The sequence below is a fragment of the Propithecus coquereli genome, unplaced genomic scaffold (assembly GCF_000956105.1).
Source record: "Propithecus coquereli isolate 6110/MARCELLA unplaced genomic scaffold, Pcoq_1.0 Scaffold98, whole genome shotgun sequence".
NCBI classification, from domain to species: domain Eukaryota; kingdom Metazoa; phylum Chordata; class Mammalia; order Primates; family Indriidae; genus Propithecus; species Propithecus coquereli.
In genome coordinates, this window is record NW_012156173.1 from 5,042,911 (window position 1) to 5,057,295 (window position 14,385).

Sequence of the window (14,385 nt, forward strand, 5' to 3'; positions counted from 1 at the left end):
AAAATGCAAAAAATTCTAAATAAAATTTTGGCAAATCAAATATAATAATTTATAAAAAGGAAAACATAGCACTACTAAGTAGGGTTCTTCTCAGGCATGCAAAATTGCTTTGACATTTGAAAATCAATGTAAGTCACTATATTAACAAATTAAAAAGGAAAAATCATATGATTACTTAATAGATTCGGAAAAAGCATTTGACAAAAATCTAATGTCCATTGCTGATAAAAACTCTCAGCAAACTAGGAAATGAAGGAAACTACTTAATAAAGGGCATTTATAAAAAAAACTTACAATAACATCCTACTTAATGGTAAAATGCTTTCCTATTCATTTTCCATATGATCAGGAACAAGAAAAGAATGTCTACTCTCATCATTTCTATTCAGCATTGTATTGGAGGTTTCAGCTAGTCCAATAAGACAAGAAAAAGAAGTAAAAGGCACCCAGATTGTGAAGAAAGAAATAAAACTTTTTTATTTGCACGACTGTGTAGAAAACTGGGTGGTATCTACTGAACAGCTATTATAACTAACAAGTGAGTTTAGTAGGGTGGCATGATACAACAACAACATACAATAATCAGTAGTAATTCCATAAACCATCAACAAACAATTGTAAATTGAGACTTAAAAACAGTACTATTTACATATGAAATATGTAGGAATAAATCAACCAAAGACCAATACACTTTATGTCCAAGACTTATATACTGAAAATTAAGAAACATTACCAAGAGAAATTAAAGATGATGTAAATAAATGGAGAAATATCGATTTAATGGTCAGATGACTAGATATTGTTAACATGTAAATTCTTCCCAAACTGATCTATGGATTCAATGCAATATTATCTGGAATTCTAAGCAGGCTTTGCTATAGAAATAGACAAACTGATTGCAAAATTCATGTGGAAATGGAAAGGACCTTAATTACTAAATAGCCAAACCAACTTCGAAAAGGACCAAGTTGGAGGATTAATACTACCTGATTTCAAACATATTATAAAACTACATAATAATCAAGATAGTGTGGTAGTGGTGTAAAGATAGACAAATAGATCAGAATAGATAGTCCAGAAACAGACCCACTATATATAGACAACTAATTTTCAAGAAAGGGGCAAAGGCCACTCAGGCCACTCATGCTCCTGCCTTGGCCTCCCAGAGTGCTAGGATTACAGGCGTGAGCCACTGCGCCCAGTCAGGCAGCTTCTTAAAAAAAGCATAAACCAACTATATGATCCAACCATTCCACTCCTAGGTGTTATCCAAGAAAAATGAAAGCATATGTCCATACAAAGACTTGTAGACAAATGTTGATATTAGCTTTATTTGTAGTAGCTCCAAACTGGAAACAATCCAAAGGCCCATCAGTAGGTAAATGGATAAAGAAATTGTGGTATTTAAAACTCTAGAAAGTAAGATGAAGCAGATCAGTGACTGTCAGGGGTGGGGGTTAGGGAAGGGAAGAGTTAGGAAGGCAAAATTACAAAAGAGCATCAGAAACCTTTTGGGGAGATGGATATGTTAATTACCTTAATTGTGGTGATGGTTAATGGGTATACACCTATGTTAAAACTTAAACTATAGGCCGGTTAGAGTGGCTCACACCTGTGATCCTAGCACTCTGGGAGGCCGAGGTGGGTGGATTGTTTGAGCTCAGGAGTTCAAGACCAGCCTGAGCAAGAGCGAGACCCTATCTCTGCTAAAAAAAAATAGAAAGAAATTAATTGGACAACTAAAAATACATAAAAAAAATAAGCCAGGCATGGTGGCGTGCACCTGTAGTCCTAGCTACTTGGGAGGCTGAGCAGGAGGATCGCTTGAGCCCAGGAGTTCTAGGTTGCAGTGAGCTATGACTGTACCACTGTATTTTAGCTGGGGAAACAGAGTGAGACCCTGTCTCTTAAAAAAAAAGTTATATTTGTCTTTCATCTGTAGAATAAAATATTGTCTAATGAAATACTACACAGTTTTATTAGCTAATTCTTGCAAATTACTGTCATCTGAATCAGAATTTTTGAACTGCAAGAGATATAATATCCTTCAAAATGTCAAAGCATATAGCAGGGTTAACTTGAACAAATATTTTCCTGAAGGAAACTCAGCAGGGATTGTTTGTGTGCGAGTGTGTGTAAGCCTGCACCCATATGTACAGGAGGGAGTGGTGGGATAGGAGGGCACAATATCTAAGCTGTTCAAGGTTGTTACACTCATGTTATATCTTGTTAGCTACGTAGTGTGAATATGAAGTTTGGAGTTAATATTAGGCCCAAGAGAGAATCCGAAATGATAAAAATTGAGAAATATTTTGGGAAGGTTTTTGTTGTAAATTTTTTTGTGAGGTAAGAATAATGTTGTATTTATGTATTAAGTGACACAGAAAGTACTAAATAAAAATATAAAAACTATCCAGAGAGCTTTTAAAATAAATAGCCTAAAATAAATGACTCAAATATTAGGCTTTTATAGAAAATATACAATGACAATGCTCTGGATATTAGCTTTTTTTCTTTAATGCTTCAAAATAGGCATTCATAATTTTATTTTTAGGATATGAATCACTTGTTTTCAGTTAATGTTATTTCAAAATGTTACTCAAACAAAAATAAATACAAAATAAGTCCTCTAAAGTTAAGTGATATTATTTTATTTAATATTATTGCTTATAACTCTGTAATAATATGTATTCTCAAAGCCCAACTATGAAAATATTCTTAAACTAGCTAAACTCTTTTAAAAATCAGTTATTTGAAATTTAACTTACAGTATGATAGATAATATGTTATGAAAAAGTGAAATGGAGAAATTGTCCTTACTTAAAAAAAAAAAAGCACCCAACTTGCATAAGGAATCTTATTGGGGGCAATGACAATGTCCTCAAACTGGATTATGATGGTTTCACAACTCAGGAAATTTATCAAAAATGTTAAATTATATTCTTAAAATGTATGAATTTTATAATCTATCAATTATGCCTCAATAAAGTTGTAAAAACAATTGCATAGGAGAAAAATACAAAGTAAAACAACAAAACAAAACAAAACATCACCCAACTCTTTATCGCTGCAAATTATTGAGGAGGAGAAGTTGCTTACCGTGTCATAGACTCTAAGCCCCGTCTGAAATCCTGGGACCTGTCCTTATGGACTGACTGCTGTGGAAGAAGAAAAACAAGGAGTAAGTCAAACATGAGAGAAGACAACACAGTCAATATCCACATGCTGAAAGTCTACCAACTTCCTGAATGAGGAGAGAATATGCCTTTTCAGAACAAGAATGTCTGTGCTGGTCCTGAGCAGGAATAGTTATCAGCATAACATACTCACTCCTATGGAAAACTAAAGAAGTAGTTCTCCAGATAGTTTAAGCACTCTTTATAAATAAAGTCAGCTCTCAGGTGGCAAGAAAAAGTCAGTTGTGAATCAGTTTAAATTAATCTCCTAATATTATGTAGTATATATTGCTTAAGCTTTAAATTTACCTTTCAACGCTGCATCTTTCTTTTATAATCTTTTTAGTATACTCTATATTTCATAGTAATACTCATTAAACTATATGCAAGATTTTGAATCTGAAAGCTCTTTAAATCTACAAAATGTGTTCAGTATATCTTGTTTTATAAATGGCACCTTTGTGAGGAAAAACATATTAATAAGCACTTTCAGTGGTACCAAATTATACTCTATTGGATGCTTCCTCTAGAATTTGAAACATTAACTCTAAATGAAAGTATACTGTGGGAGATTGAGTTTGATGTGACACAGTATTTTATAAATCAACGCAATGTTGCTATAAAACAGACTGCAAATGTTTTTTTTAGAGAGAATTACATGTTATAGAAAGGATTCATTTAACATCCACAAAGAAAATGTAAATTTTAAAGTTTTGAATTATATACAAATGCAAGAGATACACCATATCTCCCTAATTATTTTTTCCTCCTATTTAAATTTTTAAAAATCCAGGAACAAATAACCAAAATAAAATGAAAGAAAAGGAGCACACCCTTCTCTTTCAGTTTTGTTTGAGTAACTACTCTTTCCCAATATTATCTCTACTGAAGCTTGTTTTGCTTTTTTAGATTTCCTCCTTCATAATCAGATTTCTATAAGATCATTCTTCAGCAAGATTTGGCACTGAGTATCTTTAAACAGATATTACTTTTCTTATGATAAAGATTTCAAGAGGATACTATACTTTCCTGGACCATAATTATGTGAGTATTACTGCTAACTGTACAGCATTAAATAAAGCATGTAATACAAATAAGAATTAAAGAATGAGGAGACTTAGTGGTAAAAGGTGGGTGTTGTAGTTAAGTGACCCAGTTTGGTAGAACAACAAAAGAATCAATGACATCTTGATTTTTCTCTACCAGTGAAGTTGATAGGAGTCAGTTAAAATGTGTTTGGGGAAAAGAGTACATACACATGGAAAATTTCAAATTCAAGGACTAATTCAGACTGCCCTCACCCAACAGAGCAACAAACAAAGAAAATCATTAAAACCTTCCTCAGAAAGCATCAACCATAATGGAATTTCTCCAGTTTCTTGCAGACTTATGAAATATTAATAAACTCTAAACATAGCAATCAAATTAATGGTAAGATGCTTTATTCTTTACAAGGTCTAAGTATTATTTCTATCTCTTTGCCTGTGGCAAGACTGGCATCTTACCATAAATATATGTTTATATATGAGACTTGATAAAACTACTGGATTTTTTAAAAAGGACTCAATATAACAGCTCTATTCAGAAATTCTCATCAATTTGAATCTGTTCCAGAGGTTGAGGGGAGAGAAGTTATATATCACTGTTAAGTCAATGCTACTCTTAATTATTTGTTGTGACCTTGACAAATGAGTAACAACATATTGCTACGTGCAGGTTTTACCAATCCTGCTTGTAATAATCTGTTCATGTAAAATGGATGCTATGATGTCCTCAGAAAGTTTAAGTAGGTTAAACATTGTCCCTGCTGCTTTTCCTACTTAATTAGTGTGTTACTGTAACTGGCATACCCAACTCCCTTTTTATGATGCAGATGTGGCTTAGTCTGTGTTCAAATCCTATGACTCCCAAGTTAGTAGGGGAGCCACATTATAAAGTTTTAACACTTATTTGAAAAGGGCACTTACTTAACTAGGACCAATATTTCACTTCTAAACACCTTTACTCACTCATTCCTTGGTCTCAGCAGCAGCACGCCATATGGGAGTTACTCATGGAGGCAGAAGGAGGGGGAAGAAGGAGGTGTCTCTGTGAGCTGTTTTATTTTATTTTTAAACAAAAATGCCCCGAAGGCTGGTGTGCAATCAGCCCATAAACACCCCCCACCATTAACAAGGCCAAGGAGTATGACTGCCCTTCTTTCCCTCCTTTCCACACACACCTCTCAGACAGTTGTTCTGTGACTTCGTTTCCTCTTCCTGGATACCCTTGATTTGGAGAGGAGGGGATGAAGAGAGGAAGATGAGCAAAGCAAAGATGATGAATGAAAGGACCAGAATCTAGAGACTACTGCTTCCCAACCCTCACCACTTCTTAGTGATGCTTTTAAATTTAGATGCAATGAGACTTAAACATGAAAGGAATGAGTAATGAAATGATTTTAAATGTTTCCACTGATTACTTGGAAATTTACAAAGAAGAAAACAACTCATAAATAGCTCTGCAAAAGAGAAACGGGACATGCAAACAACTCACCCAAATATTTTTCTAAATTTGAAGAATGAATATAAAATTAGGTAAATGTTCAATCAATGTATGTTGTAGCCAGCACACCATCTTTAAATAAGGCAAATTTATGATAAGGTATAGCTCTATTTTTACATGCTGTTTATATGCCTCATGATAGATCTACCTTTTCCATATAATTAATATCTATAGTTGTTTATATCTACTTTGTAGGAATTTTTTAAAAAAGGAGGCAAGAGATGAAAAGAAATAAAAACTAGGGTCGGTGGTTAAATTCTCATCTCTGTTACCCCATTAACTCTATGTGGTCTGAGTAAGCCACTTAACCTCTCTTGAGGTCTTTTTTTTTTAACTTGAAAATGGATAGGGGGCTCAGAATAAAAGCATAAACTATTATAGCACCATTCTCTTATTTTACAGATGAGGAAATGGAGGCCCAGAGTTACCAAGGTAGGTTAGAGAAGTAGCCTGAAGGTTACGCTAGTGTTTTCCAAACTGATTTCACAGCAAAACTATTTTTGAATACAATATTGTTTGAAAGCCTCATACATAAACACGTGAAAGTAGAATTACTCTGGGTGAATCTAGGTTTGGATTCACTGCCTCCCTGCTCTACTCCCCAGGGCCCTGAGGAATAGGGCTCTATAGGTATCAGTTTATAAACCACTGGGCTAGACAAGCTCTAGATAAGACTAGACAGGTTTCCTCTATTGCTAAAATTATGTTTCTGGGAGCACAATTTTATGATTTGAAATATTCATGTAAGTTTGGAGTTGCTTCTTTGATTTTAGAATTTATTACTGATATCTGATTTATCTGATGCTAAATCCACCAATTATAATGCTCTTCCCTAAGGAAAAATAAATTCCCCTGCATTAAGATGCAGTTGCGAGAAGCACATTATAAGAAAAAGTGAAGACTGTCTTGATCATGATTTGTAATTTTGGATGCTAATTGTGCCAATTAAAAACAACAAATACTTAAGGAGCACCACTCTAAGAGCAAGGTATTATGTTATTTGCTCTGGGGATACAAAGCTGAGTGAGCAGGAGCCCCTGTGCTCCAAGAGATTAGCATCTATTAAGGAAAAGGTGTGCATACAACAAACAAGGAAGAGTATAGACAAGTATGGAGCCAACTAAGATTTCTGTTCTGGTAAGTTACATAACTTGATTTTTATTTTAGGAAAGTATTTCTAGCAGGTGGGTAAATGGTGCAAGGAAGACTGGAGAATGGAGAAGGGAGACTGCTGTAGGCAGAGACCAGAAGGCTGTACCAGGGAGTGGCTGTTACATGGCAATATCCTTCCTAAGTTCTTTCCCCACAGTTCACTCTTCAAAAAACTTGGCATTCCTTATGGCCCAGCCTTCCACCCTTTGTTATTATCATTCTTTATATTCCTCTATTCCCATGGACTGAACCAGCACATATATGCTAATCATATCCAACTCAATGCCCTGAACCCAGATTCTAAGTTTCCTTCAAAATGTCTCGGCAATTGTTAGTTTTCAACAAAGCTAGTTTAAACTCAGCAGTTTTTCTGAAAACACACTTGGATCCACACATTTTCATTAAAACTACACCTTGCAGATCTGAGTTTCCAGCAAATCTCCCATGAGTCTCAAAGATGCCTGCAAGATACCTGCAATTGGCTGCTGCACAAGTGCTGCAGAAGTCACATGTCTCAAATTGAAGTTCTTCCTATGTTCTTATACACTGAGATCTTCACATTAGAAACTTAGATTTCTTCTTTTCCTTTGTATGGATTTAGTTACCAAATTCTAGCTCCTCCTTATTTTTGGCTTGGATTATTACAACAGCCTCTACTGGTCTCATTTCTTTCAGTACTGTTTTTCCCAGTCTTTTCAAAGCTTCTAGAATTTGCTTTTGAAACAACCAATTTGATCAGATCATCCCCCTGCTTTAAATCCTTTGATAGTTCCCTACTTAAGGAAAAGGTTCTTCCCTTAACATGCCAGACAAGGGACCTTCTCAATCCTGTCCACTTGCTCAGGTTCAGCTTTTTCTGCTTTCAACCTTGCATCCTAAGCTCCAGTCATCATCCAACATTTCTGGCCATGTTAAGCTTTTGCATATGCTATATCGAATGCATCCTCCTGTCTACTCAGTTCCCCTTAAAAACAAATTCATCTCCTTCTCATCATAGGGCATCATAGTTTCCCTTCACTGTCCCTTTATTGCTTACATAAAGTTTTAGTTTTGTGACTCTGCCATAGAAAGGAAGAGCACTTCTTTCTTTGATACCTGAAAACAGCTGTAGGAGGAGGATAATTATAGAAATGAAGAGAAAGTAGGGATGAAAATGAGGGAATTCATGTTAGATGGCTTCTCTTCAAGAGCACAAGAGATAAAGTCACCTTGGAGTAAGAGGTTAGCAGCTTGAGAAATGTGGCCATCATTTTTTGACCTGGTACTGTAGAGAATGGGGTAGTGAGTCAATTGAGAGGAATAAAAAAGAAGATCAAGACTGTGGGCCTCACTGAGGCAAGTAATCACAAACCTGACATACAGAGTCAATACAATAATGTAATTTTTTAAAGCAATGATTAAATACCAGGGTAGAAGTGAGAAAAATGGACAACTGGTTCACCCATAGGCCTGGGGATTGGTGAGACAAGTGCACACTACAAGTGTTATTGATGCGTTTGGCATCAAACTGCTAAATAATGCTGGTTTATTTCCCAGTGGTCTAAGTGTCCTGGTTTAGGAAGAGTGAAAACTGATTGCAGATATCCAAGGAGGCAGGGAACACTAGAATGCCACCCCCTTTTTTAGACTTCCTGCAAACTGAAGGGTTATTTGGGTCATCCCAAATTCCTCTTTTGGGACTGAACTATTCCCTAATCTCCCACCACTAAGGAATAGTTCTTCCCAAATAATGTTACTTAGACCACCAGGAAATCCTCTGTGCTAAGATTACTGTAGTGTGTAAGAGGTGGCTGACTAAATACACCTATAGCAATGGGGAAGGAGTAACAGAAGTAAAAAGAGAAAAGATTCATTAAGTACAAAAAAGTTCAAGTAGAAGAGTGATAAAAGCAAATCTGTTCCAGTACGTTGAAATAGATCTTTTATTGTATGCATGGTTTGTCTGGATAAAAAAGACAATTAAATAGGAAAAGGTTCTTCCCTTTTTATGTTACCTAAAGGAGAACCATGTTAAAATTAGAGATCATTATGTGACTGTTAAGTAATTATAAGAACATTGGCATACAGTTAATTTTCCATGGTTTATGCAAAGATTAGCTTACAGTTAATTTCTCAAAGGAAATAAACATATTATAGATATATAAATTTATTTTTTAAAAATATGGAATGCTTCATGAATTTGCATGTCATCCTTGCGCAGGGGCCATGCTAATCTCTCTGTATCATTCCAATTTTAGCATATGTGCTGCCAAAGCGAACAGAAATATATAAATTTAATTAAGAAACATTTTATATATATTCATCACCTTAAGCCTCACACAGCTGGATATATCTTTAGGTCAAACTGTGGTTTTTAAGTAGGGTAGTCTATAACTCCTACATCACTACTCTTATACTTGCAGGTAATAGAATAATGAAAGCAGAATTTCATTAACAGGATCTTAAGATAAAAAGAGTTGTAATTTGAGAAAAAAATACACTCATATCCCCCCCCCAACACACATTTTTTATTAAAATAGAGCAGTGGTTCTCAGCTGGAGAGTGTGGGAATATTCTGACCCCCAGGGGAAATTTGACGATGTCTGGAAGACATTTCTTATGGTCACAAGTTGGGGGAGGTGCTTCTGGCACCTAGTGGATAGAAGCCAAGGATGCTGCTAAACATCCTACAATGTATAACATATTCCCAACAACAAAGAGTTATTCAGCCCCAAATGTCAGTAGTGCTAAGGTTGAGAAACCCTGAAGTAGAGTGATTAACAAAACAAGAGGACAAAGAGTTAGGGTGACAGAGAACTTCTGAATAAAGGTCATGCTGCTTATCAAGTCAAAAGACAGGTGATTGATAATAATCGATTCTGCCACTATCTAAAGTACAAATTATGACTAGGAATGATTGGTGGGAAGTTCTCCTAATAACATCTTTCACATTTTAGATCTGTAACAGATTTTTAGAGGGGAGTTATGATATTTAGGTTAACCTTTAAAAACATCATCATGAAAAGCAAATATGTTATTCTATCCAACAACACTTAGAGTCACTGTCAGACTCCAAGGGTTGTTGTCAGAGAGTATCGAGCCAAGTGGAACATTGGTTTGGCCCAGTGTAATATCATTTATTTTATACTTTTATGTGTAGTCATCATTGAAGATTAAAATCTATACTTACCTCAGATAAGTCTATCAATGATTCTTAAAAAAGCACAAAATACCCACTACACATGATACTCTTTGAGAATTGTGAAGGAATGCCCTACAAATATCGATCAATGGTTTATTAGATCAATTATAAAATCTTTATTGAGAATTCACGATTCTCTAAACTGAGTTTGTACGGAAGATCTGTGTAAGAAAATGAGATGTGGTATAGGCTAATCTCAGAGACTCAAATCAGCTGAATAAAGAGTGGGTTGCTATATAGAAAAACAATTTCATTTCTAGGTTATTTTGTGAAAAATTTAATTACTAGGAGTTTAGGGAGTCATCAAGGAACTGGCACATTCCCTAAACCTAGTTTTGGGGTGAAACTACAGGGGGATTCTCTTGTGGCCCCTTTATTTCAGAATCACTGGCAATTGTCTAGGTCCTGCCCTTGGGCTAGATAAACCAAGAAGATAAGGAGCCTGTGGGGTCTCACTTTGTAGAGGGTAAGAGAGTCCTGAAAACATGGAGCATCAAATAGCAAGAAACAAAGGTGCTGGGGCTGGGGGTTGAGGCGGGGGAAGAGAAGGGAAGAGACAAAGCAGGGCCTGAGGTACACATGTCAAATATATTGGCAGAGACACAGATGTAAAAGGGGTTAACAGCAAAATTAGTCACCACATTGTCAAGAAAGTCAAGACCTTATGGGTTTCTTTCAGTGTAGGAGAGATTCTCTACTAAGCTCTGGAGGCTTTTAGAGTTACTCTTTGTGGGACATTTAGGGACTTGATTGTTGGGAGTGGAATCTGTGGGTGTGAAGTGACTCACAGAGGCTTCGCTGTCCCATTACCAGGTGACCCACTTTCTTTATGGGACATGTTATCTCTCTAGACACAAGAACAATAGATATTTTTCAAATGTAAATAATATTTATATAAAAGTAATACTTTTTCTCAAAATAGTTGTTGTAAGTATTGAAACGAATTATAGCGAATGAAAAAAACATTTAAGTGTCATCTGCATTGAGATTCTTCATGGGGCACAAATAAGTATTTCAGTTTTAACTTACTTATAAGGTAAGATTCAGATCAGTTTTATGACTGTCCTTGATAATATACTGTTAGTTTTGATTTAATTCTTTTTCGATAAAGGAAGAAAACTCCAAATATTACTGAAATTTTAAAGCAAATCCATAAATTAACTTTTATTTAATATAATAAACCAGAGGTAAATCTCTGTATTCTTTGATAAACAGAATTACTGAAGTAAAAAAAGATATAAATCGATATTATTCTTTAGCAATATGAAGGAGGCAATAATTGTGCCCATATTTTCAATGATTTAGTGTACATTAACTAAATTCTAGGTATTTAGACAATCTGTTTCACCATACCAAAAATTACCACTATTATAAATTTGTTGTTGGACTTAACACAATAATAACATCATATTATTTCTATGGTTAAGAATAATTCAGATTCATTTCTGGTAAAAGGACCAGTAAATATAAAGTGAATTTTGCAAATAGTGTTACATAGTACAATTATTAGATACTTTGAAGACTAAGAGAACACATGCACATTGAAGACAATCTGTTATTGCCTACTGTTTTTCTGATTGAAAGGCTGACAAAATCATTAATGTCAAATTTTGTGTGTGTGTGTTTGGCTGGAAGAGGAACTACCATGGAGTTATCTGATGCTTTTGGGTTCTCTGTTCTTGTTTTGAACCAGACAAAAACAGCTGTTCCTGAATATAACCAGAGGGTGCACTTTGGTTTAGGAGACAGTCTTTTTGAATTAAGCCAGCCTACTCCTACTGACTCAACATGCTTAGTAAAACACTGAACATTATTAAAATAGTTCTTCTCATGTGAAGATTGGCTGTAATGGATATTTTTATGATTATCTTGGAACAGCAACACTAGTAATTATTATTCATTTAGTGGGTTTTTAGAGAAGGACATAAGCAAGAATAATGGTAATTTCTCCACATTTTCAGAAATAATCTAATATTTCTGTGCATAATTATTACTGTACATCTGGCACTTATATAAAAACATACTTGGTGTGTCAAGAAACACTTATAGAAGGTAAACGGTTCTTTCCTACTTGGGTTTTGTTTTTTAGAAATTAAAAAAAAAGATAACCAAGCATTTTCAGAAATTAAAAAAAACCCAGCATTTTAGGAATTAAAAAAAAAAAACTGGGTATTTTAGTACCTCAAAATGGTTAAAAAAAATAGAATTGTGTCTGCGCTAATAAGAAAATATGCTCAACACATATTGAAAAGACAAAGACAGAATATTAAGTATGATCGTAGTTTCATAAAAAGAGAGAACAGACAAAGACATGTTATGTTTATATATGCAGAGAACATTTTAGAAGAAACTCAGAATGAACAACAATATTGGCAGGACGGAAGACATTTTTCATTTTACACTATTCTTTACTGACTGAATTTTTAAAACTATGAGCATATACTATTTTTATCGTAGAGCAACTTCGAAGAATTAAAAAAAGGAAGTTTAACAACAATAACTTTCCTCCCCCAATAAATGAATCATATAGGTTAATGCTGAGGCTGGCAAAAATAAAGAGCCTAAAAAACAAAAAAATCCAAAATACTAACAAAAAATAAAACCCAGTTTGTCAGTACTACTTTTTTTTCCCCAAAGCTTCTCAATTTCTTTTCTCCCTGATAGCTCTAATATTCTCTTTTCTATTAGGTATACATTTACAACATACTTTAGTAAAAAATGTTCTGGAATGAGCTTGAAGGAAAACATTCTTCCACTGCCACTGCCCTGTGGTATAAGTAATTACTGATTTGTTTGGGGACTCTCTGGCCTATCAAGGAGAAAAACTAACCCTATCCTTGTCCCCTCCTCCTGTAGCAAAAGAGCCAGGAACAAATGCTGCCATTACCCACTAACATTTCAGTGAACCAGATGAAATGCTGGAAGGTACATGGTACAATTAGTAACAGGGCAGGTGTGTTCTACTTGGAAGAACTTACAAGATGCAGCAGCTGCCAAGCTATTAAAAGGTATAATTTTACTTCTTTTTCTATAGTTTGAATAGAAATAATTTTAAAAAGGAAAGGCCGGGCGCGGTGGCTCACGCTGTAATCCTAGCACTCTGGGAGGCCGAGGCGGGTGGATTGTTTGATCTCGGGAGTTCGAGACCAACCTGTGCAAGAGCAAGACCCCGTCTCTACTAAAAAAATAGAAAGAAATTATCTGGACAACTAAAAATACACAGAAAAAATTAGCCGGGCATGGTGGCACATGCCTGTAGTCCCAGCTACTCGGGAGGCTGAGGCAGTGGGATTGCTTGAGCCCAGGAGTTTGAGGTTGCTGTGAGCTAGGCTGACACCACGGCACTCACTCTAGCCAGGGCAAGAGAGTGAGACTCTGTCTCAAAAAAAAAAGAAATAATTTTAAAAAGGAAAGAAAACTATTGAGGTTTCTTTCCTTTTTTTCTTTAAAAGTACAGAGAGTACAATTCTTACAACTTCCACATGAAGAAGGGTACAATGAAACAAACATAAACAGGGATGTGAAAAACCAGTGTGACACAAAACCTGGCTAACTGTGCAGGTTACAACTGCCTGTGTGTTGTTGACTAGGTGGTGGAGGAAAAAGGGCACTGGCCCGAGAACATGGAGGCATGCTCCTAACTGGCAGCATCATTTTAAACGAACCTCTTATATTAATAACTTTCTGGATCTTGACTTCCTGTAAAATGAAGGAGCTGACTAGAGTCTCCAGGGATGATCTTCTCTAAGGTCCTTTCCCTGTCACTAATTCTATAATTCCTTGAACAGAGATCCCCCTCCCCAACAATTTTAGTCACTTATCAGACACTTTTCATGTTCTTTAAAAAAAACTTACATGTGAAAATAAAAATAAGACTTGCATATGAAATTAAACATCTGATAGACTTTGTGGGAGGTTTACAAGGCAGGATCTTGATAAAATCAAACCATACATATTTTGATAAAGGAACTAAACTTAAGAAATGCGACCAGCCAGGTGCTAAGGAAGCTGAGTTATACATTTCTCAAGGCTTGGCTGTTAGTTTCATGACTCAAGAGTGTGCCCAAAGCATTTTAGTTACTCAAAGCAACATTACATTTCTCAGGGACTTCTTTTTACATAAGCACAGATCATTATACTTTCCCTCGCAAGGAAGTGAAACACTGTCTAACTATACACACGGTACGTTCCCAAGAGAAAAAAATGTATGTAGGATTCTATTCTAACACACGGATTCAGATAAAGCAGATCAAATCATGTTCTTCAAAAAAAGAAATCCAAGACTCTTAGTCTTTGCAGCCTAATTTGAGTCTCACTTCTTCCATGAGAACT

General features: G+C 35.3%; 1 protein-coding gene across 1 annotated transcript in view; it reads right to left on the minus strand.

Moving 5' to 3' along the window:
* Nucleotides 1-14,385, minus strand: part of AHI1 (Abelson helper integration site 1) — a 224,554-nt gene that overhangs the window by 26,066 nt on the left and 184,103 nt on the right. Inside the window, 1 exon segment of the mRNA XM_012665175.1 lies at nucleotides 3,100-3,158. Within this exon segment, the coding sequence (XP_012520629.1) occupies nucleotides 3,100-3,158 (59 nt within the window).